This window comes from Lithobates pipiens, unplaced genomic scaffold, assembly GCF_037356315.1.
Source record: "Lithobates pipiens isolate NorthernLeopardFrog02 unplaced genomic scaffold, aLitPip1_a1.2 Scaffold_25, whole genome shotgun sequence".
In the NCBI taxonomy this organism is placed as follows: domain Eukaryota; kingdom Metazoa; phylum Chordata; class Amphibia; order Anura; family Ranidae; genus Lithobates; species Lithobates pipiens.
This window is the reverse complement of record NW_027507787.1, coordinates 1,620,165-1,646,094: the sequence shown is the minus strand read 5'-3', so window position 1 is coordinate 1,646,094 and position 25,930 is coordinate 1,620,165. Positions and strand designations below refer to the sequence as shown.

At 43.2% G+C, this 25,930-nt stretch overlaps 1 protein-coding gene across 1 annotated transcript in view; it reads right to left on the bottom strand.

Annotated features, from left to right (window-relative positions):
- BMS1 (BMS1 ribosome biogenesis factor) overlaps window positions 1–25,930 on the bottom strand; it is a 59,391-nt gene that overhangs the window by 19,781 nt on the left and 13,680 nt on the right. The window contains exons 7-15 of the mRNA XM_077453956.1: window positions 13,002–13,123; window positions 12,527–12,723; window positions 10,934–11,073; window positions 7,534–8,240; window positions 4,272–4,373; window positions 3,329–3,480; window positions 2,436–2,517; window positions 1,874–1,950; window positions 339–530 (exon numbers count right to left, since the gene is read on the bottom strand). Coding sequence (XP_077310082.1) covers window positions 339–530; window positions 1,874–1,950; window positions 2,436–2,517; window positions 3,329–3,480; window positions 4,272–4,373; window positions 7,534–8,240; window positions 10,934–11,073; window positions 12,527–12,723; window positions 13,002–13,123 — 1,771 coding nt within the window. The remainder of the gene's footprint in view (window positions 1–338; window positions 531–1,873; window positions 1,951–2,435; window positions 2,518–3,328; window positions 3,481–4,271; window positions 4,374–7,533; window positions 8,241–10,933; window positions 11,074–12,526; window positions 12,724–13,001; window positions 13,124–25,930) is intronic.

Below are 25,930 nucleotides of genomic sequence, written 5' to 3'. Positions count from 1 at the left end.
GATCAAACCTATTCAGGAGGAGAAAACACAGGGGTGGCCTGAACAGTGACTGATCACTGTGATAGCCAATCAGAGGATTGGGAACTGGGCCTCCCAGTTTGATCGTTCGTAAGGAACCCAGAGCTCTCAATGAGAGCTCAGTCTCTGTACTGGATTTTTAGCACAAACACACACATGCAGCTCCACAGATAAAGACCCACTTCCCTTAGGCCAAATATATGCAAACAATTGCTGGAAAGGACAGAAAATGAAAAATTTGATTTTAAAGACAAATAGTTATATAAAAAAATTAAAAAAAGGGAGGAGGTTTAAATGAAATGGTGTATAATTCAGCTGACCTCTGCCTGCTTCTGCATCTCGCCCTTCAGGTCATCAAAGTATGTAGCTTCAGCATCCCCATCATCGTATTCCATATCAAACCGCTCCTTTAGCTTACGTTTCTTCACCAGACGTTGATTCTTCTGATCTTCCTCTGCAGGAGCAGCCTTGTCTCCTGCTTCTTCATCACCTTCTTCATCCTCACCTTCACTCTGCATAATACACAAATACAGCAAATGTATAGACAGCACTAAAGCAGGGAGATCAATTGGTGCATCTGCATTAAATACAGCTCATTCTCTCCTTGCCTTTGACCATTTTAAAACAATTGCGTGCTTTGCCCTTGCAAGGCAAAACAATAGGTTTGCTTTAAATTCTCCACTTCCCAGCAGCAGTTTTCCTTTCCTATGGTTCCTTATTGAAGACTTCAGCAGAAAATAACTGGTACTTCTTGTTATAAAAAATAGTATCACTAATTTCCCTTCCGCAAGTGGCTCTGGTGAATAATAATCAAACTGCTTCAGGCGGATCTCAGCTCACATGCTCATTCACTATGGCTGGGTGCAGATCTAGTTCATCCTGCTGGCAGATAAATACCAGGAATATGTAGGATTTTCTGCAGGCTTGGACCCTGGAAAACTTTTTTTCTTAGCTTAATAAAAGGTCACAGAATACAGCTCTACAAGTGCTTTCTTAGGCATGTCTAAAATGCGTTAGATCCATTACCTGTGCCATTTAATACACTAATAAAAATGGTTTCCATAGGCATCAGTAAATTTTCTTGATATCCCGGAAAGGACTAGTGCTTTGGGACTATCCCAGCAATGTCAGATAGGGGCCTGTGTAAGTTTCTATTAGAGTGACTTGGTGTTGACACAGGACTGTCTTTTCCTACCAAATGAACATAACAGTAAGGAAGCAAACTAAAAGTATAATAATATATATATATATATATATATATATATATATATATATATACACACACACACACACACACACACACACACACACACACACACTATTCAGGAGGGGGCATTAAAAAAAACCTTTATCTCTGGGAATATTATTCCACCCGTTTTTAGGGTGGAACACGTAACATATTCCTGCTTCTGCAGCCTCTCCCCAATCCGCCTTGTAATTGTGACATCTGTGTGGCTTCACAGCCGGGCACGCACTGCGCATGCGGAGCCACGCTGCGTGCAGTGAATGACCCGGGCAATCTGTGACGTGTCCCAGAAGATTGCACGGAGAGGAGAGAGGTGAACTTCCTTCTGTAAATTTTAGATTGAGCTATTGACCTCTGAAACCAGTTTTTCTGAGCATAGCAGATAAGCACAGACAGGCATACATGTGCAGAGGAACCTAGTTACTAAAGGAGATAGATATCCATACATACACACACACACACACACACACACACACACACGCACACACACACACACGCACTACATTCTCTAAGCATTTTGCTTGGTATTATAAATGTGTATTTATCTTAGGAGTATTGAAATTGGATATGTTGTAGAAAAGAGCCATTATATTCCATTCAATTTCTTACATCTTCATCCTGAGACTCTGGTTTGCCCTTGTGTACCTTCCCCGTCTCCAAATCTTCAAAATCACCATAGAGTTCTTCTGTGAACAGAAAACAAATATATATTATTACACCAAAAACCCTCTATTCTTTTTGGAAGATATTGCTACTTCTGACTTACTTGGCAAACAAAAGGCAAATATGTGTTGCCTTGTCAGATTATATGGGAGTGCATTTGGTACGGTCATACACTACAGAGGTGCGAATAACTTTGGCTGAGACACATTGGCAAGCCAAAATTACTGTCTGGCTGAACATCTGATATCTATAATCCTGGTTTTTCAGAAGTGACCATGGCTATGCCGATGTCCTATTCCTGGAAAGCATTGGGGATTTCTTCATTCTACTTCATTGCAATGCATATATTCCAGACATTGGCAAAACAAACATGTTCAAAATCTTTTGGAGAAGATTTCTCTGCAGTAAGAGCAGCACTGATCAGAAAAACTAGAAGCCTTAAAATGAAATGAATCACCTCTGCTTCCGTGTTATGTAATAGTTTATAGTAAATGTGGGAAGCTCTTACCATCTTCCTCCAGCAATTTTTCTGCATCTTTATCCGCCTCCCATTTGCCAGTTACAAAACAGTCCCGGATGCAGTCCATGATCTAAAAAGGACACACAGAAATAAATACTCAACAACAAGAACTATCAATTTCCATTTTGCTTTAAGCAAACCTGTTACATTGTAAAAATGCCTAATTATTATATATGGCTTATATAGAACTATATCAAATAAAATAAAAATGCACTCAGAAGCTCCCTGGATCCTGGGGACCAATAGTAGACAAGGTCTTACCCTTTTACCCTAGTTTCTACGCTGCCCCCACATGGCCCCATTTCTTACTGAAATTAGATCTGCATATCGGGGGGGGAGCTGGCAACCCCAAGAGAGCTATGAGCAGGCTCACTACCATATTTACTATCATCCTCTCCCCTTTACCATTAGGCAGTTTGTTTAGAAGGGTAATATATTATATTATAATATATATAGATATATAGATATATAGATATATATATAGATATATATATAGATATATATATATATATATATATATATATATATATATATATATATATATATATATATATATATATATATATATATATATATATATATATGGGCCCCTCTCATTACACCAGCCAGGTCATAAGCACCAAGCTCCAGTGCATCACTAGTTTCCCCAAAAAGGAGGTATTGGGTTATCCAAATTAGTTAAAGATTCCTTTGTTGCCTATAGCCCATTTGTACCAGGTTGGTGTTTCAAGATTACGACCCCCATCTTTCCTGCTATCTTTGATGCCAGCGGATACAAATGCCAATGCAAATATATTAGGGAAGAGGACAGGGAGGGTGGGGGCTATCTTACCATTTTAAAATCTCTAATGTGGGTAGGAAAAAAATAAATAAGTGCATACCTCTTCAGCGTCCCAGTCCTGAGGGCTCTCAACCACAAATTTGGAGCAGTCCAGGGCATTAGCTGCTCTTCTGGATTCCTTCTCTGGACGACTGACGTGGAACAGGCCACCTAGTTCTTCTGCCTTATCAACCTCGTCTTCCTCATCAGCCACTAAACGGAAACCAAACGAAAAACACTATACACTTACATAACTTTTTTTATAATAAAAAATATAAATAAATAAATATTATATATATATATATATATATATATATATATATATATATATATATAAATAATACACACACACACTAAAACCTATTATTTAATCCCTTCCAGTCATATGCTTCCCAGCCCTATAAGGGTTTGAAAAGCCACATGCGGAGCCAGAAATTCAGGTCATGTGACTGCTGTGATTGGCTGCCAATGTGGTCACATGATCGGAAAGTTCCCGATCGCTAGTATGCATCTGGAACTTTTCGGTAGCCGCCGCCTACCATGCTGGGAGTGCGCTCTCAGCGCAGTAAATGGTTTACACAGGGCCACGCATATTCAGCCGTCATGAAAAGGTTAAAACAGAACACCAGCCACCTATGGATCAAGTAGGGAAGACACATAAGCTCAGTCAGGCTTTCAATTGCCGTCATATGCCCAATGGGGGATTTTCCTTCATTTCTCCAGGAAAAAGTGAGGAGATTCTCCTCAACAGGCCCATTCACACCGGCGCAATGTACTTATGCATGTTTTTCTTTTTTTGTGTGTTTGTCATGAATGGGTTTGCCCTACTTGCGAAAAGCACGCCAAGTAGATCATTTTGTGAATGGGGCCTTGGATCTAAAAACAAAAATTTACATAGGAAAACAGACTTGTTTTGTTTGATTTTTAAAGACGAAGCCCAGTCTAGCCTGCATACTCTCAGTGTAGGGGATTTCACAACAACATTTGCCTGTAACATAACGTACCTGTTCCATAGACAAGTTTTCGTAGATTAGGAACAGATTGTTGATGGCGAAGGAAAACTTCAGCAGCCTTTTTCTTCAGGTCTTCTTTCCACTTTAAAGCACCTGCAAAACAGTTCTAAATTAATCAACCATAAAATATAATAGTCAATGTGTTTTGGCCTTATAGACTAAGCTAGGAATATAAAGCACTTAAGTTTGAACTCCAGGCATACACACGAGACACAAGTTGATGCAGCTCTGTATACATTAGCAAATCATTACATGCATCTTTTTAAAAGCAAGCAGTGGAAGTATCTGCACAGCAAAGCTAAGACTGGAAGAGGGGGAAAGCAGAACAAAAAGCTACCGAAAATAAAATACTGAAACTATGACAACGGTAAAGCAGTGCTAAAAATAGCTCTCCATCTGATGTTCTCCATCATCACTGTATAATTTCCACCTATAGTTTGGCCAGTAAATGTTTTTTTTTCTTTTTTCGTCTCTCAGTAAAATGGTGAGACCAACATCTAGAGTTTGGAAACATTTGCACCGTGCAATTTCTGCTGAGAGCAAAGCTGCAGATTGCAAATATTGTGAGAAGAAATATTTTTTCAAATGCTACAAGGATGACACAACACATCCTGGCATGCCAGAGGTGCCCTAAAGACAGATACTTTATGTAATGAAATGATGAAGATCATAATTAAAGTGCAAGAAGCTTTTGCCTCCAGAGAAGTGCTGTCTCTTGGCCTAGGGTGACAACTTAGTTGTCTATTTGACCATCTGTCAATGTGGATGTTTTTACGTTGGAAAGACGAAACGCCCCTTTAAGTGAATCAGGGATCACATTATGCCTTTATTTAAAAGATTAAAGCGGTAGTAAACCCGCACATTTTTTTTTTTTTTTTTAAACCTGCAAAACAAAAAGGCATAATGAGCTAGTATGCACCGCATACTAGCTCATTATGAAATACTTACCTTAGAACGAGGCCCCGACATCTGGCCCGATCCACGCCGAGGGAGCTGACATGCTCCCTCGGCGTTTCTTCCGGGTATCGCGGCTCCGGCGCTGTGAGTGGCCGGAGCCGCGATATCGTCACTCCCGCGCATGCGCGCGGGAGATTTCAGTCCGGCCGCTCGGCCGCTGCCGGATTTTGACGGCGAGAAACCCCTTGTGCGCATACCGAGGGGAATATCTCCTAAACCGTACAGGTTTAGGAGATATTTTTTTTACCTACAGGTAAGCCTTATTATAGGCTTTACTGTAGGTAAAAGTAAAAAATGTGGGTATACAACCACTTTAACTACTACTGCTTTAAACAGACACATTTGTTGCCAAATGACTTTGACCCTAGCATTGTTCGTGAACATGTACCGTTACATGTACGGGGTGGAAGAATTGATACAACCTTGTTGCAGTTATAAAGTAAAATAGATACACACCTTACATGCCATCAAACACCTGGGTTTAAATGAATATATCAGTATCAAGTCCTTTTTATAGCTCTGCTAGTGTTTATATAAATTATATGTATTAAGTTTTCTTCATACATAGACACAAAATATTACATATACATATATATATATATATATATATATATATATATATATATATATATATATATATATATATATATATATATATTCTTGAAATATTTATTTAAACCCATTAATGTATATGCCTTGTTCTAGGCCCCTTGGCCTATATTCGTTCTCATTGGCCCATAAAACTCTTAAGGCCTGGCTAGTGGCTCATAACTTGAAATCTTGAGGCCTGCTATGTACAGTCATATCAGTCCCTGCCCTCAAGGAGCTTACAAGTAGGAGCTTACCAACTTTTAATGTACAGAGAGGAAGAGGTGGAGCTCTAAGAGGAAAAGGTAGGGCCTAAAGAGGAAGGGGTGTAGTTGAGAGTTGACCAGGTGGGTCTTAGAAAGGGGTGTGGCCTTGACAGGAAGGGGTGTGTCATATTTAAATTAGGGGGTGTATGAGTTTAGTCAGGCCTAGGGCAGCATAAAACCTAAATACACATCTGTTCCAGAGTTCACAGTCCAGAAACATTCTCTCTTTCTGCTGCTTCTGGATCATCACAAAGCATTTCTTCACCAGTAGAATCTCCAAGTAGGGAAGGGTTACAAACCACTGCCTCCCAAAACACACAATACTTTCATGTATACCGTATTTGCCAGTGTATAAGACGACCCGGCGTATAAGACGATCCGCCATATAAGACGACCACCTAATTGTACAGGTTTTTAAAATGTTTTGCCCGTACTCACCATTTAAGATGACCCCCCCCCCCCATTCCGAGGCTTCCGACGCTTCATATCCCTCTTCTTCGTTCTTGCTGGTGCTGGAACCTATCACGGCGAGCAATGTATTCTATTAATGAATACAAAGCCAGCTTGGATTGGCAGAGGCTGTAACATCATCAGCCCGGCCTCTCTGACTCTCAAATCCAATCTGAGCAGGCTACTGTGTGTAGCCTGTTCGGATTGGCAGAGATTGTTACTCCAATCCGAGCAGGCTCTGTATTCATTTGAATACATCGCTCACTGGGATTGGCTCAGCGGAATATACTGTATGTAGCCGAAGCTACATACAGTATTACCGCACATCCAGAAGACATCCCAGCAGCTGACCCGGCGTTTAAGACGACCCCTGCTTTTTGCCCAGTTTTTTTAAGTGTAAAAGGTCGTCTTATAAGCCGGAAAATACGGTAGATAAAAAGGAAACCTGAAAAATCTGTAGAAAATTTTAAAGCTCTTCATAGAGCAAGATATGCTTCAGGATCAGCATTATCAATAACTGAAAATGTATATTGGCAGTAAGCTTTTCAATTATGAAGGAAAGGTGGGGGGTGGTTACCTTTTCTTATGTATAGTTGAAATGTTCTTAACATATACACTTATTTAATTAAAAATATAAATTTTAAAAAGCTAGTTTAGTGAACACGCTGTACTTTTACTTCAAGTATAATACTTCTTATATACACTGCAATTCATATTCCCAGCTTAACAAAATTAAATTCAAATTTGTAAAGCTAGCTACTCTACATGGATTTGTAAATTTTTCCAAAATATTCTGAAAAATAATCAGGGAAAAAAAAAAAAAAAAAGTTTTCCCTATGACTTAAAAATTTCTGTAAAATTTTACATCTCTACTACAGAGACCTCAAAAGATCTAAAAAGCCAGGGGGTAACTTATCTCTCAAGTTCTACGTATAATAATCAGTTCTAGATAAAAGAAATAAAAACTGGATATTATATGCCGAGTAACTCACCAACTGTGTCTTCGGAAGCACTGTGATCTTCAGTAAAGGAATCCTCATCTTTTAGTAGGTCCTCTTCTTCTTCATCATCCTCCTCCTCCTCCTCCTCCTCCTCCTCCTCCTCCTCAGAAGTCCTCTGTAACTCTTCCCCCTCAGACTCCAGGTCTTCTGGTGTATCAGATGACATACCATCCTCCCCAGTGCAGTTCCCACTGTCCAATACCGGCGTTTTCTTTTTACCATTTCCTGAGTGTGTTTGTTTTTTTAAACTGGTCTTTTTCTTCACATGTACTTCCTCATCACTATCAGATTCTTCATCGTCATCATCATCCTCCTCCTCCTCCTCCTCCTCTTCTACCATGCCAATTTTTTCATCATCGTTGTGCTCCAAGTCATCATCACTGTCAGCAAAGGCAGGCATTTCAAATGAGGAAGGTTCCTTTTTATCATCCAGTTTCATGCGTTTAACAGCTCTTGGAGCAAGCTGTTGCTTGGCAAATTGCTCATCATCATCATCATCCTCCTCCTCCTCCTCTTCCTCCGAGGTTTCATCATCCTCTTCACCATCAATATTATCCTCATCTTCCTCCTCTCCAACATCCTCTTCATCAGATTCGTCATCATCAGTTTCCCCATTCTGGTCATTCTGAAATACTGCTTTGCGACGAATACGCCCCGTTTTACCATCCGCCACTTGCTCCTCAGTGGGCATCACAAAGCTGAAAGACAGCAGTTATTTAATAGAGTTAAATAGAGAGATTAGAATGAAATGAGATCAAAACAGTGACAAAGTCACCCGCAGCCCTTTGCATTATATGAAAACTGGCAAAGGGAGGAAAACTGTTACAACTAGCCAATCACTTTATACACTGACTGTAGTTTTAGTATGCAGTGTCTTTGAACGTATTCATTTTTCTTAGTTTGGTAAAAAAAAAAAAAAAAAAAAAAATCTACCGTATTTAATTGGCCTTAAAGCGGTTCTTCACCCTAAAGGGGAAGTTCCGCTAGTATTATCCCTCCCCCCCTCCGGTGCCACAATCGGCACCTTTCGGGGGGGAGGGGGGTGCAGTTACCTGGATAATCCAGGTAACTGCACCCACTTCCGGCCAGACCGCCGCATGGCTCCGCACACCGCCGCATGGCTCCGCCCCCCCCCCGTTGTGTTCTGGGAAACACACAGTTCCCAGAGACACAGCGGGGAACCAGCGCAGCGCGACTCGCGCATGCGCAGTAGGGAACCGGGCAGTGAAGCCCTCTTGCTTCACTTCCCGATTCCCTGACAGAGGATGGCGGCGGTGGCTGCAGCGAGACGAGCGATCGCTCGTCATCTGCCGCCGACATCGCTGGAACCTGGGACAGGTAAGTGTGATATTATTAAAAGTCAGCAGCTGCAATATTAGTAGCTGCTGGCTTTTAATATTTTTTTTTTTTGTGCAGCTCCTCTTTAACACGCACTTTTCCCCCTGAAAACAGGAGGACAAGCAGTGCCTGCGTGTTATACTCCAATGTTTTACTAACGGGGCAGGGATCGGGTTCCAGGCATTTTTTTTTTTTTTTTTTTTTTTTAAATATCACTTGCCAGGCCCTTCTCCTACACCGCTCCTCCTGTGTCAGTGCCATTGTAAAAATAAAGCTTGTAAATATCTCAATAGCTCAGTTTTTGTCTGGCTGCTCTCCTCCTCCTGCTGCTCCTCTGAGTGCAGCTTTAGATTGGAGGAGGAGAGCAGTCACATGACCATCTGTGTAATGTCACAGGAGAGCAGTCATGTGACCAGGTCAGTGGAAAAAAAAAACAAAAAACTTTGCAATAGAAGTGACACCGAAAGAGCAGTGTGGAGAGGGCTGGCAGTGATTTTTTTTCTTAACTGTAGAGAATGCTGGCAATGCTGTCCCAGGAAACTGGGGTTCTCCTGGAAGTGCAGTGGGGGCTGTGCACTTTGCAGGGGGAGGGGGCTGTATACTGGATGGAGCGGTGTACTGCTGTGCAGAGAGAGGGGGGGGGGGCCGTGAAAAAATTTATTTCCTTAAACTTCCCTCTTAAAAAATCGGGGTTAAAAATCGGGGTTTGTGCTATAAGCCCATAAATATGGTATTTAAGTGAATAGTTATTTACCAACAGATAACATACCCAAGCTCAGGTCACATATCTTACATAAACAGGGTAAGGATTCTCATTTAAAAAATAAATAAAATAAGACATTGCATGCTTGCGTTGTACAAATCTTTGTAATTTAGGCCTACAGTGTATAAAATTATTGGCATAAACATTTTAAAGTTTAAAGCCGATATAGCAAATAATCACCAAATACAATACATCGTCATGTTAAAGAGGAAGTAAACCCTGATGAGTTTACTTCCTCTTTGATTCCCTGCAAAGGTAAAGCATAATGGACTATTGTGCATTGTAATAGTAGCCCATTATGTGTCACTTACCTGACACAGGAGCCAGCGAAGTCACTGCTGTCCCCTGTAGTTCCGAGCATCCATCTTCTTGGTGGGTCTCGCTGCTCCGGCGCTGTGATTCGCCGGAGCAGCGATGACGTCACTCCCGCGCATGCGAGCCGACACTCGTGGCATATCGCCGCCATCTGCGGCTTACCCAGGGCGCCTGCACGCCGCTGTCTACGGTGGCTGTCTTCAGGTAAATATCTCCTAAGCCGTACAGGTTTAGGAGATTTTTCTTGGACCTACAGGTAAGCCTTAATCTAGGCTTACCTGTAGGTCAAAGTGGTTTGTAAGGGTTTACAACCACTTTAATGGAAGATGACAAACCATAAAGGTACATCAACAAATGACACCCTACCATAAGGTAGAAAACGCATTGTACAATTGGTACTATTCTTGACCCATCAAAATTAGTGTCTATACCAAGATACCCCGTCAATGATTATCCTATGTAGAAGAGGAGATATATAGGACATTTGTGTAAATCTTGGTCTGCAAGTAATAAGGGTTTTTGAAATAGTAGATTGCCATCTCAGGGCATTCCTATATCATCCATCCACAACCACCATAGCCTAACTAAAGGGCAGAAAAAGAGAAGGAAGAGGAAAAATATATATATATATATATATATATATATATATATATATATATATATATATATATATATATATATATATATATATATATATATATATATATATATATATATATATATTTATTTATTTATTTATTTTTTTTTTTTTTAATCATGGGGGGGAGATTAGAAAAAGAGAAGGGAGAAGGCATATAAAGGATAAGAGATGGAGAATGGGTGGGACCACCAACTGCCCTTTCCACCTATTGCTAAAGTTAACGCTTTGTTGTAACACCTCCGAAGTAGGGAGCAGTTGAATAGATTCAGTCTCCAGTGTATAAAATAATATTTACATATGCGCAAGTGCTTAGAAAATGATGCAAAAGAACTTACTCCTTTTTTCCAACATCCTCCATGCCCAGTGGTTGGGAGTCCGTGAATAAGGACACTTTGCTGGTGGACATCTTGGAATCGATGGTGACATTGGTAGAAATCAGGCTCTGAACCAGTTCATGTGAGGGCTTTGCAGCTCGCTGAAATTATAGATCACAAAAGGATTGGTTCCTTGCTTGCCAAGGACATTTTTTTTGCTGTGCGTAATATATAAAATTGCATAAAAAAAAAAAAACTTAGCTAGTGATAAATTAGTCATCCTGACAAGGAAAAGGCAAGGGATTTAGAATCTATTATATATATTTTTTTTCTCTTCTACATTTAAAAACAACAAGATTTACAATTGGTCTAGCTACATATCACTTAACTTTACGAGAAAATTATTTTCCTATTTGTACCTTTGAATATAGCGTGTGTAAGTACATGAATTTTCTGTAATACTCTGCAGAATAGAAGAGGAGGAAAGTGCATCATTGGGAGCCAGTCAATCTGTACTGCATAGGGACTTTCAATGTAGGCCTCAAGCACACCACGGCTTCTAAATTAAAATTTTTGGGGCTTTTGGCATTTTTTTGCCTAAGCCCCTGAATGCACCTCAATTAAAGACTGTGTGTCCATGCATACATAGGCTTTTAGAGAAGTTTAGGAACCACACAGTTTAGAGGCAGTCAACGCGCTTTTCATAAATGTAGAGTGCGCTGCAGCAAATTGCATAGATTGCCGCAGCGCACTTACGCACTAGTGGGAGCTGGTACCTGTTTCTGACAGGTATCCGCTCCCCTCAAAAGGTGCCAAATGTGGCACCAGAGGGGGTGGAGGAAGCAGATAAGCGGAGCTTCCACATTTGGATGTTTTAACTGTACACAAGCAAAGTAAAATCACCAACTTAGCTGTGGTGCCTAGCCAGAGTAGCTGGAGCACAAGACTAGGTGAACAGTATTACAAACTGTCACAGGTAGGACAGCTGAAAAATATATATATTTCAATCTCGTATGTAACAGTTTCTGTGACATTCAAGGGGTTGTAAAGGTAAATATTTTTTAACCTTAATTTCACCATTCTATGCATTAAGGTGAAAAAACATCTGACAGTGCCGGCCCCCCCATTATACTTACCTGACCCCTTGAAAGTCCAGCGCTCGCCCCCAACGTCCTCTTCACCATTCAGCCTGGCCGCTGATTGGCTAGAGTGGATGGATTGAAAGCAGCGCAGCCATTGGCTCGTGCTGCTGTCAATTACATCCAATGATGAGGCACGCTGGGGGCGGGGCCGAGTGATAGTGAGCGGCTATAGCCGCCGGCTGTATCACTGGAGCGTGCCTGCAAGTGCTTCTCACCATGTGAGGGAGCTCGCATGAACGTGAGAAGTACTTGCGTGGGGAGCCGAGACAGCCGAGGGACCCCAGAAGAGCAGGTTCGGGGCCACCCTGTGCAGAACGAGCTGCACAGTAGAGGTAAGTATAACAGGTTTGTTATTTAAAAAAATAAACTTTACAACTCCTTTAAGCTTTATTTAGCATTGATTTTGAACTGCACCTGAAGGTGAAGGAAGTAGATGGGTGTAAAGGTTATCTCTTTAAGAGTGAGGACATACCTGCTGCTCCTGTTGAATATGATGTGGTCCTAGGTCTATGTAAACAGCATCTTTATCATAGACCACACCACCGACGCCTGAGAGAGGAGCATAGATTGTTTTCTCCTTTTCATTTAGTGAACGCTTCTTCAGTTTGTCTGGGAGTGGACATGGATCAGGCAAAAAGCTCACATCTGAAAGGGCAAAATCCCCAACACCTAAAACAGACATAATGGTACAAGAATCAGAACAGCACAATATAAAATGGAAAGACATTTTGTTCTCTAAACAGCACTGACATTTCACATATCCACAGGCGTCTGTGCATAGGAACATGCTAAAAAATACAGATCACAACTGACCAGTGGGGTTTGAGAGTTCTCCTAGGACAGTGACCGGGATAAAGCCACAATACCTTGAGAACCATAATTGTTCCCAAGTCTTAAAAAAAAAAAAAAAAAAAAAAGAGAATGTATAAAGCATTTGAATGTATAACCTGGTAAGTGAACTTGGCTCTTATTCTTTAAATATGCCCCACGCAGATATCCATATAGAGAAACTTTGCGGTCACACTTAGGATTAACTCTGATCTCTTCTGGATTCGTTAAATCTTCCATCCTTAGGAGTAAAAAAGAAAGATCACTTTTACATGGGGAATCAAGGGATGAAGTCTACCTAAGAATATGAAAAGCAAAGAAAATAGCAGAGAAAACATTGACATGAATGTCCAGTTCCATTTTATTTCGAAAAACACAAACTTTTCTTTTCTTTTTTTCTCTGCACAAGATTGGGTAATGAAAGGACACGTCTCCTCTTGAAAAAAATTTGGGACAAATCTATACTAAAATCAATTTTTCAAACTAGACTGAAGGCAGAACTTGCACTGCTGTCTACATTTACTGGTTCAGTCACCACAGCAAAGTATTCTTTAACACACTTCTTCCTATGCACAGCTAGAGCCATTATCGCAAGGTTTTGAAACACTATTTTAATGTCACCCATCAATGATTGGATACAAGAAAGTCACATAATGAAAATGGAAAATGAGTTGCCCAATATCATGACATATGAATAGATGGTCTTCCTGGATTGTATTCATGGGCTCACAAGAATTAATCATAGCTTTAGGGTTAAGGAATGAGGGGGTGCCTCCCTCCCCTTCCTTCTAATCCGGTCTCCTTTTATAAATACCTGTTTTTTTTTTGTTTTTGTTTTTTTAAGTGTGTCTATGGTCAAAATAGTATTGATTTCCATATTGTAGCTCAATTATTTCTAGTTCATTCCTATTCATCTGAGCAATCTTGAAGTTTCTAAACTATGTCAGGATCCCCATACATTTACTTCCTTGAATTCTGTAACAAGTTTTTACCAATACCTGTAAGGATGCACTGCTGTGTTATGCATTTCACAGAGCCTGCCTTCTCAACTACAGAAATCAAGGCTTGTAGGCAGTAAGGTACCATGGGAAATCTAGTCCTTCAAAAGTAAATGGCAGAAGAGAAGTTGCAAAGCATGCAGGGAATACGGGAAGTTGTGGAAAGAGATGTCAGCAGACCATCGTTTACAATATGAAAGATTTTTCAAATAAACTTATTGGATTGCCAATAATAACTATTGCTTGTAGTGTTTTTAAAATGCTGATGTTCTAAAATAAAATAAAGTGTATGATGTGACCTTCGCTCCACTTCCACTACTGTAAGGCTTACAGTAGTGGCAGCATCTGCAACTGCCGGAAGTGTGTGTACACTCCACAAGCCGACGGTCAGCATTCTTTTTTTTTTTTTTTTGATAACATTTTTTTATTATTCAGATTTACTTCGAATGACAAGCAATCGATAGACAGTAGGAGTAGAAGCAGTACATAAAACATATACATGGTTCGTATCAAACAACAATATGCCTAAAAACCATACAAGCATAACGGTGTGTATAGGAGCGAGAGCACGGTTTATCACTGAGCACGTACAATAATACCATAAAGTCATCACGAAATTGTATCTATTACTCATTACTTATTACTAACTATTCAGGGGGGTTTCTCCCTAGCTGCCCTACTGGGTATCTTCAGTATGCCCAAAGAGTTAGTAATATCCCTTTTGAGATACCATTCTGTGTATCGGAATGGCTGCATAGTCATGTGTATGTCCTCTTTAGAAAAAACATGCTCCATAAATTTGCGGCATCTCGAAAAGAAACGTGTGGTAGATTTAAAGCTTAGCAGGATGGTATCCAAGCGTTCGAGATAACAAAGAGTTTCCAGGGCTTTTTTCACAGCCTGTAGTGAGGGCGGTGAAGTTTTGATCCATTGTGTTAGGATAGTTCTTCGTGCGACCAGAAGACATAAATGAACCCATTGAGGTATATCCGTAGAGCTATCCGCAAGGTGTGGTTCAACAGATGGGGTACAACCGAATAAGCATAAGAGGCGGTCCCTGGGTAGGTCAAGGTTAGCCACATCTCGAATAAATCGCAACACTGAGTTCCAAAAAGTCGTAACCTGTGGGCATTCCCACAAGCGATGGAGAAGCGTGGGGCGTAGTGTTGAGCACCATGTACAACTTTCCTGGTTGGGATCAGTGCGGTTAATACGGAAGGGGTAGTAAGCTCTGTGTAGAATCTTGAATTGGGTTTCTCTCCATGTTTTGGAGATCGTAACATGTCTAACTCTAGTGTACCCTTCTAGTAGCTTCCCGGAGAGATCCATATCATCGAAGATGTCTGCCCACTTTCGAAATGGTTGTAGATGGTATTTGGCGGATTGATAGTCAATAAGAGAGATATAAATGGTAGAAATAGAGTAGTCCCCATTTTGCAGTATCGTATCTATGAAGGATTTCTGAAACTGATTCGTTACGTGTCTATGTCTGTCACCCAAATAACTAAGGAGCTGGCGGTAGTAGAAGAAATGGGTTATTGGTAAGGAAAACTCCCGCGCCAGCATCTGGAAAGGCTTAGGTTTACCTGAAATGTGCAAGTATACATCATATACCTTAGTGAGACCTTTCGCAGCCCAATAGGCAAATACACTATGCATTGTGGACGGAGGGAACATGGGATTTGACTGGATAGGCAAATAGCGGAAATATCGGATGGTAGCCCCAACAGTTTGCGTGTCTCCCTCCAAGCTATCACTGTGTCTCTAATCAATAAATTTGATCGGAGGTGGTTAGGTAACTTATTTGGGTTCGAATGGAGGATAGCTGAAAGGGCAAACAGCGAAACTGCTGCGGTTTCTAAAGAATGATTCGAATACCTGGACTTTCCTAAGAACCAGTCGAGACCCTGTCTAAGTAGACATGCTAGGTTATAAAACCGTATATTGGGCAGGCTCGCTCCTCCCTCTACCTTCGGGAGGCACAGCTTATTCAAAGCAATCCTCGGCTTCTTCCCGGCCCATAAAAATTTTGTTAATGCAGAATGAATCAACCTGATATCTGAGTGCTTAACTAAGAGAGGAATAGTTTGCATTGGGTATAGTAATCTCCCGAAAAGCGAGAGAGGAAGAGCCGCCCAAGCCTCCAGCTCCTTTACAACTTTCGATATTACCGGAGGAAAATTAAGCGAGTAAATGGTTGAGGGTGTCCGGCCAATGCGTATTCCTAGATAGGTAATATAGTGGTTCGCTATTGCTAAGGGGGAGTTAGAGGCCCAAGCAGTGGCTAAGTTAGGTCTAAGGGACAAAATTTCACTTTTATCAAAATTAATACGTAACCCAGAGTAGGACCTAAACGTTTGGAATATGTCCGTAAGGCGCCCAAAGTCTCCCGCCGGATCCGTGGAAAATAGTAAAATATCGTCCGCAAAAAAGGCGGAGCGGAGCGTGTGATCTCCCAGCGTTATCCCACTAATCCCGTTAGTCGAGTTAATCAATCTAGATAACAGCTCGATGGCTAGATTGAACAATAAGGGGGACAGAGGACAGCCCTGTCTCGTCCCTTTCGTCAGGGGGATTGTTTCCGATACGAAGTCAGGTGTCACTAAACGAGCCGTCGGAGATTCGTACATATGGCGTAGGAAGTTCAGGATCGGTCCAGAGAATGCTAATTTTTCCAGCACTTGAAAAAGCCAAGACAAACTAATGTTGTCGAAGGCCTTTTCGGCATCCAATGACATTATGGCTACATCCTGGTCGGGGTGTAATTTGGCATATTCTAAAACAGTCAAAACTTTACGAATATTCAATGTAGCCGAGCGTCCTTTAACGAAACCCGATTGGGCTGGGTGCAGAAGGGATGGGAGTAGCGACGCAAGACGAGTTGCGACAATTTTAGATAGAATTTTCACATCCACGATTATCAACGATATTGGTCGATACGACCCTGGGAGAGTAGGATCCCTATCTTTTTTACTAATAAGCCGTATGTACGCCTGAGTTCCCGTAGGGAGATATGGACCACCTTCCCACATTGCCCTAAAGACGGTTTGCAAAGTAGCCGGAATGAAGTCCTTGGCCAGTTTATAAAATTCAGCAGTGAGGCCGTCTGGGCCCGGAGCTTTAGACGATGCCAACGACTTAATCGTGACCTGAATGTCCTCAATCGAAATGGGTTCGTTAAGGGCGTCTAGAGCCTCAGTGGTGAGCTCGGGTAAGTGTAATTTATTCAGAAGGGTCGCCGCTCCCTCCTGATCTAACGGATCTGTAGAGTATAGTTGGGTGTAATAATCCGTAAGAATTTTGCTAATTTCCTCGGGGGAGGTGTGTAATAAGCCCGTAGTGTCTTTCATGGACATAATACGCGTAGGTTTTTTAGTTCCAGCGCACATCCTGGCGAGCAGTTTACCTGCCTTGTTACCGAATTTGTGGAAGTAAAGAGTGGAGTATGACGCTTTAGCCGATTCCTGTTGTTCCGCCCAGAGGTCAAACTCCCTCTTGGCGGTCGTCCATGTTCTAATATTAACAGGCGTACGGTTGGATATTAGGCGTTCATGCGCTAACCGAAGAGTCTCGCTCGCCGTCATGTATTGCCTTTTGGCGTTGCTTTTGAATTGGGTAGTATATGATATAATCTTACCGCGCAGAAATGCTTTACCAGCCTCCCAGAATAGATTCGGGTTAGAAAGGTGTTCCAGATTATTAGAGGTATATTCCGTCCATGCCGATTCCAGCACAGAGCGAAAATCCTCGTTGTTCGCCAAGTATGAGGGGAATCGCCACATAGTGTATCTAGCAAGTTACTAGCTATTGGGCTGTGGTCTGAAATCCTAGGGTCGTGTATTTCAGGGTCTCGAGTCAGTTGGAAAAGCGCTTGGGTGACAAAGAGATAATCTATACGGGAAAACGAGTCATGAGGGGGGGAATAAAAAGTAAAGTCACTGCCCGTTGGGTGAGCTATCCTCCACGGGTCCATCAGTCGTAACTGTTCGATCGTTCTAGCCAAAAGCGTCGGTGGGAAGATAGGTTTGTCTCGTGCCGACCCACCCGCAGCGGGTCTGCCTGAGCGATCGAGGGTAGGTGACATTACTGCATTAAAAATGTCCTCCCAAAATGTGCAAAGCCTCCGGTACCATCGTCGTCCAGGTAGTCAAGTCTCGAAAAAAGGTAGAGTCAGGTGAATTAGGGGCATAGACATTGGTAATTGCAATATCCGAATGGGCTAATTTGAGGAAGATTGTGACCATGCGGCCTTGCTGATCTAGTTGTACATTTTTAATAGCATAGTTTAGCTTTTTATGTAATAAGATCGCTACCCCTGCCCTACGACCATCAGAAGAAGACCCAAAAACCTCTCCCACCCACAATCTACGGAGACGCTGCAAATCATCTGCCGACAGGTGTGTCTCCTGTAACAGAGCCACATCCGCTCGTAACCTCTTCAAATGTCTAAGGATCATCATCCGCTTACACGGAGAGCGAAGCCTCTTAACATTCCATGACACGATTTTCAAGTGATTCCCCTCGATTGATGAAGCCATAATTGAAATGATTCAGAATTCAACGTTAAGAGACAGGGGGGAAACCTTCCCCATAGTCTCGATCCATCAAAGAGGGGGACTCTCGAAGACCGTGTCGCTCCTAGGTTTAAAGGCATATAACACTCATGCAAACAAGTAATAAAGAACATCATGCATCGAAAGGCATAGCGTGAAAGAAATAAAAAATAAACTATTAACCAGAAGGTATCAAAACAATCTACCATGAACTTCCCTTTTTTCCACATTCAGCTATATGCGGAAACTGACCCTCCCGCCCCCCCGATAGCCAAATATTGTCCAGTAGTGATCGAGAGCTGGGTCTAGCACCCAGTGTGGGGGACGGTGTAAATGTCGGTATGGGGATAGCCCAGGCTGATGGCGGCAGAGGTTCCAATTTCCTTGTATAGTACAGTTTCACACTTTGAGTGCAAGTCAGTGTCGGAATACACCAAAGTAGCAGGCCAAGGAAAGTATTTGCCGCTAGGACGTGGCGGTCCAGCTCGCAAAAGTAAGCTACAACAGCAGTAGTAAGTAGGGTAGGTGCAGCTAAACAGAACATATTCGACTTCGTTATAGTCGCATCGACCCAGCAGGGGCCCTGATCCACAAGACCATAGAAATGTGAAACTGGTGTGGACTACAGGAGTATAGGCAAGTAAAGAGGGAGTAGAGCAAGATTATACTTATCAGGCCATGTCTGTCGTTGGTGCGATCAGCAGTGATTCGGCTACATCGGTACTCAAGCGTCCGACTTCATCGGCCTCGATTGCCCACACGACTCGACAGCTGGGTGAGGCGGGTGCGTTTATATGGCGGCTTGCTAGGGCTGGAGCGCGGTCTGCGATCTTCCGACGGAGAGTGAAGGCGGGATGGAGAGCCGGTCGAGGCATCGGTGTGATCCATTTCCGTGGCAGCGTGGGCCAAGTATCGTGTTGCTTCGTCCGGTGATGTAAAAGTTAGTCGTTCCCCCGAAGGGGTTTCCATTTGTAAAACAGCAGGGTAAGCCAGGGAAAACTTCACTTGTTGTTGGTGCAGTGTGGTACACACCGGAGCGAATGCTTTCCTACGTTTCATAACCTCCACCAAATAGTCCGCAAACAGTAGTAGTTTCGCTCCATCGACGGCCAAGTTGCGGTTGCGCCGAAAAGCTTGTAGAATCGCCGCCTTGTCAGCATAATTGAGATACTTCACAATGACGTGTCTAGGCTTAGTACGGGTGTCTTCATACTGACCAATGCGGTGTGCGCGTTCGACAACACAGGGTATGCGAAGACCCAACTGCTCCGGTATGACTTTAGCACATATGTCAGCGAGGTGATTCGTAGTAACAGCTTCCGGAAGACCAATGATTCGTAAATTGTTTCTCCTGGAGCGATTCTCGAGGTCATCGATCTTGTCCCACAGGTCTCTTGTCTCCGCCGAGAGACAGGCAATCGTCGCCGATTGGGCAGTAGTGTCGTCTTCCAGGAAAGATATCCTATCTTCCGTCTGGGTAATTCGTTGTGCCTGAGCTTGCAATTCTATATGAAGCTGTTCCAGACCCTTATGTACGGCCGCATCCACCGTGGCTGTCAAAGTAGGGCCTAGGAGGGCTACAACTTCTTGGGCTATGCCCGCTGGTCGTTGATTTTCCTGCATCGCTACTGTTATCGACGGTCCGATCTGGTCCGCTGGCATTGCGGTCGCCATCTTAGCCGCGTCGAAGGCCGCGTCTTCTGCAGGGGATGGCGATGCCGAGACAGCCCGAGCATATGACCGCTCCACAAAGCGGTCCATGAGTCCCCCTGTAAGTGCTGTGAATTTTGGGGATCAACCCCGGAGCTTTAGCAGGTTTGCAGGCAGCGAAGTAGAGGGGGTTGGCGGGAGCTGTGTCCGCTCACAGCCTGCTCATGTGGCGCCACAGCGACTAATCCTGGAGTGTGAGTGTGACCGCGACCTCTCTCCCCCCCCCCCCCCCCCGTTCATGCTTCCTGGGTAGGGTTGCACCTTTTTCTTCAAGCCAAACCCGAACACTTTGTTTTGGAAAAACATTGGTGACTAGAGGATTGTAGTGGACCTGGGACATCTTTGTGCGCTCCAAAGAAAACAGTAATATGGTGTGCATAGTGCCCCCTCACCCTCCTATCAGGCCCTGTTCTGAGCCACATACCCGTCTGTATATTGTGTCCAGGTTTCAGGAGAACTGAAACCCGGACACATGATTCAAAACCAGAAGTGTCCGGGTGAATCCTGGATAGGTGGCAACCCTATTCCTGGGCCCCTGGGAGTGGGTCCCCTTTTCCCTAGCTGCAATGGAGAACCTGTTGGGACCAGAGGAAGATGCACATTGCTGCACTGGAGGAGGATGGGTGCTCCTTTGAGATTTTATTTTTATAAAAAAATTGTGGAACTCAGCTTTATAAGCCTATGCAGTTACAATTGCTCAAATATGTCATCCCTTAATATAGAAGTGTGCAGCAATAGTTACAATTATTGTGGCTTTCTTTTAGGAGTCAGCCATTGCTGCTGGCCCAGCCATAACTAAAGCCATCAATTAGCTTTTTTTATTTATTTTTTTTTGTACATAGCCATCTTTCATGGCAGGGCTATAGTGGCTATAGTGGGATTTTCCAGGAGAGAAAACTGGAGGAAAACACTAATGGCTGCTGCCTGTACCTTTAAGGTACTAATAGAAAGACCTTTGTTGACACCCTCTTGAAAAAAAAAAAAAAAAAAATTGAAGGAATATCATGAGTTAATCTTTGATTTTCAGATAACCATGAGTTAAATCTTTTGAAAACCTTGGAACATATGGCTCTAGTGACTGTTTTTCTGCAAGTCTTGACTACTTTGTCAGAGAACCCCTGGGCATACAGTATCTTTTCTTCAGATACCAAGCCATCAAGCTTAAGGAAACCACCCGTGGGTTTGACACTGGGCCCTGCGATAGTAAGTCTTCTCTCTTCGGAAGACTCAGTGGAGGTTCCGAGACCAGAGTCTGTAGCAGGGAAAACCATGGCCTCTTGGGCCAGAATGGATAAGATCTGTTTCTGCTAGAAGAAACCAACGGAGGACTTCCGGAATAAGTCTGATCGGCGGGAAGGTGCAACAGAGGCCGAATGGACATGGATTCGCCAGAGCATCGATCCCCAATGATTGATCTGCTGGGTTCAGGGAAAAGAACCTCTCTGACTTGTGGTTGTTTTGATTTGCGAACAGGTCCGCTTCGGGACATCCCCATCTGTTGGAGAGATCCGCAAAGACTTTGGGATGAAGGGACCAGTTGTCTCCATCTACCCGGTAGCGGCTGAGATAATCTTCCAGACAATTTTGTGCCCCCTTCAGGTGCACAGCTGTAATTGAAGTTAGATTCCCTTCTGCCCATGATAAAATCTCCTGGGCAATAGATTGAAGAATCCAGCTCCTCGTGCCTCCCTGTTTTTTGAGGTACACAAGGCTCTCTGAACTGCTGGCAGCTCTCTCCGTTTAGATGAAGCACTTGCTTCCCTATAGGACTACCCTCCTTGTGCCAATGCATTGCTGAGATGGGCTCCCCATCCCCAGGAACTCACATCCTTAGTGATCCTCTGGGATATAGGAATGGACCATGGGAGACCTTGTTGTTAGGTGCAGGTTTGTCCTCCATCACCACAAGCTTCTCTTTACCCTGACGGGTAACCAAACCCTTGATTCCAGGGACATGCGTCTCCGTCCCAGTTCATTAATAGAAACAGTTCTAATGGACGTTGATTAAATCTTGCCCATGGTACTGCAGGAAAGCACAAGGTCATTAGACCCACTGCTCTCAAAACCTGTCTCAGCGAGACCGACTGGTTGGTCTGTAAGGCTGACATAGTCTGCATAATTTTTGTAATCTTCTCCTGTCGAAGAAAAAGTTTTTGGTCTACCGAGCAAAAGTCGTATCCCAGATATGTCACCTTCTGGCCCGGAATTAAGGAAGACTTCTCTATGTTTTTAGCCAGCCTAGGGAAATCTTGTACAGTCTGGAGATCCGCTAATAACTTTTGGTTTGACTCTGCCACCACAAGGAGGTCATCCAGGTAAGGGATAATAGTCATCACCTTTAACCTTAGCAGAGCCAGCGCCTCCCAACCCCTTTGTAAAATTGCGTGGGGCTGAGGACAGACCGAAGGGGAAGGCTTGGAATTTAAAGTGCCGAGTCTCTGCTCCCAGCCTGATTGCTAGTCTCAAGAATCTTTGGAAGGCTGGATGGATACGGATGTGTAGGTAAGCATCCCTCAAATCCAAAGTGGCCATGAAGCAGTTTGGGTAAAGCAGGTTTATGATTGTGAATACCATCTCCATACGAAAGTGCTTGAATCTGATTGAACAGTTTAGAGACCAAAGGTTCAGGACAAGCCGATACTTTTCTGACGGTTTTCTGATGACAAATATATGGGAATAAAACCCCTTGCCTTGATCTGACCGGGGAACAGGGATCAGGACTTTTTGATCTAATAAGTCTCCAATTTGGAGACCCAGAGCCTTCACTTTTTCCCGATCTTGGGGAGGTAAGGTGATCTATAACCTCTCCGGTGGTTGGCGAGAAAGTTCCAGCCTGTACCCATTGATCACTAGGTCCAGGATGAAGGGACTGGAGATGACTGCTGTCCATTGTGGGAGAAAGGCCCTCAATCTTCCTCGCACTGGGGGACACGAGTCACTGAGGCTTGATGGGTTGCTGAGGAGTATTAAACAAGAACCCCCCCCCCCTTACCTCTGCCTTTGTGCCCTGTCCAATGTTTTTTGGGCATGTTGTCCTTTTCTCTAGGCCCTTGCTGCCTACCCTGGCCACGAAAAAAAAAAAAAAAAAAAAAAAAAACGTTCTGGCTGACGGGCCTTTTTTCTCTGGAAAGGCCTTTTTGCTATCGGCTGTGCGTTCCAGGGCCTCCTGCAGTCCTGGGCCAAAAAGATGATCAGCCGTTAAGGGAAGCCCACATAGGCGCAACTTTGAGGCTGAATCACCTAACCAGTTTTAAGCCATAGGCTACTTCTGGCCGAATTCACCAAGGCCATAGTCCTGACAGGCAGACATTCTTACTGACTCTGCGGAAGCATCAGCCAAAAATCCAACTGCACGAAAAAGGAGAGGGAAGGACTTCAAAATCTGCTCTGTTATCTGCCAACAAATGTGTCTGAATTTGTGTCAACCATACTTAGAGATTTCTGGCTACACATGTGGAGGCCAGAGCTGGTATAAGATTTCAAACACTGAATCCCAGGCTCTGTGGAGAAGGATATACCCTCTTTTGTTCATCGGGTCCTTAACGCGCCCATATCGTCAAACGATAGGTCCGAGTTTTTTTGAAACCTTTAAAAGAGGTGCGTCCAACTTAGGATTTTTGTTCCATGGCTGCACTGTTTCCTCATCAAAAAGGAAACCTTTTTAGGTTACCAGAAAAGAAAGGTTTTCTCTCTGGATTTTCCCACTCCAGTTTGACAGTATCAATCAGGGAACCGTGTACTGGAAAAAACTCTACACTACTTCTTATGCAAACCCTTGTACATAAGATCATGTTTGGATAATTGTACCTCCTCATCTTTCAACTCGTGTTGTATAGATAGCCATTAATAAGTCATCAACATCTTATAAAGATAATTTAACAACAAATATAGGTGCACTAATCCAAGAGTCAATTTTTTGCCCAATGCAATTAAATTATGTTCTATATTGGAAAAAAGTCCATATAATAAAACTTTTAAAAACGTCTATGTAAGATGTCAAATGCAAAAGGGACTCAATCCAGGGGATGCACGCAGGGCTGCCATCAATGTAGAATAGAAACTATATCCTGAGGCTGTATAAAAAATTTTTTAAAAAAGTCGTGGGATTTGGGATACTCGTCATGACATTCAATATACTATGCCTGCTTTTTCTCATCTAAAATGTGAGTGCTACTATTTTATATATTAAAGCTGTGTTTTAAAACTACTGCACCTAAAGGCACCTGTCTCTTGTTTTTTTAAAGATAACTTAAACCTTGAGCCCCTTGTGGATTCTCTATCTCTGGGCTCTATATCTGACCCCAATTCTTCCAGAGAAGAAGGGGTAGATCTGACTTCAGCTTCAGAGTCTTCACTCTCCGCTTGCTGTGGAGTGCTACCGACTGAAGCCCTAATGGAAGACAGACCCTCCGCCGGAGCCTGAAGCTTGTCAATTAGCGTTTTAAATGAGCTAAAAGGTAGACGCAAGCTCACCTCTAACAGATGTCAGCTTTTTCTGACAGGAAGCAATCACTCCGTAACTGTGGTGGAGGTGTTCACAGTCTACACTAGTTTGGATGGTTTGTCACCGTTCCCTCACTGTGGAGCTACTATCACTATCCCTCAACTTGGAAATTTCTATATGGACTTTTTAATGTTATGATCATCAAAGTGTTTCTTTTGCACTGTTTATTAATTGTGTTTCTTTTCACTGTTATATGACCGTACCACGTTTATTATTGGACCGGTCAATTTCTAGATGTCCATTTTTCATCTGTGTATCTCCCCTAATATATAGGAGAGATCTTTTTGTATTTATATATGTACACTGGTTTCTTCACTGATTTTTTCTGCACATATTTCTATATAGGACTGGTGGTAATATTCACTTATTTATTTTCACAGATCCAATATTTATGTAATTTTTTAGCGCAACCCACCTTTTTTTTCAATCACTCTGTAACACCTGGTGATAAGCAGCGAGCCTGTGGATGACCAAAGAGGGGCAAGATGGATCCTTTGGCAGTGGATGTGGTCCCCAACACCTCACAGGTAAGCCTGGGGTGTTTTGTCACCCTCTTGCTATACCTGTGATTGTTCCCTCTCCCCTCTGCGGTATTGGGTGTAAGGGGACACATTTCCTCCCTCCTAATACCGCAGAGGGGGGAGGGGGAGGGAACACTCACAGGGATAGCAAGAGGGTGACAAAACACCCCAGGCTTACCTGCGTGGTGCTGGTGTTGGGGACCACATCCACTGCCAAAGGATCCATCCTGCCCCTCTTTGGTCATCCACAGGCTCGCTGCTTATCACCAAAAAACATTAGTAGCCAGCGTCCCCTGTCGCGCTGTTATGGAGACCAGAACATTCGCCCAATGATGATGTCATATGCCCCATAAGTGACCTCTTTAGGTACTTCCTGTGGGCCAAGTTGGAGCGCAGTAGCTGCGCCCCCTCAAGCGCTACAGCTTCGTCTTTCCCCTGCACATACCAGCCACACTGCCAGCTGGGAAAGGACACCGCCGCTCTCCATGAGCCTTAGTGCAATGCACTGAGCTTGGGTGCCGACATCACCCCGGTCCTGGCCCTCTCCAGGCAACTGAGAACAGGAGACAGCAGCAAAGCCAACTTCCTGCTTCTGGCAGAGGAGAAAAGGTTAGTGACATGCCCCAAACAGCCATTCAGAGCCCCTGCTCATAAGACCTAGGGGACCAGGTTCCAGCAACATGTTACTCCCTGTCTGGAGGAAAGACTATAAATTGTCATGGGGCCTGGAAAACCGCCCTTTTATCTGGTGGGGGTAACACG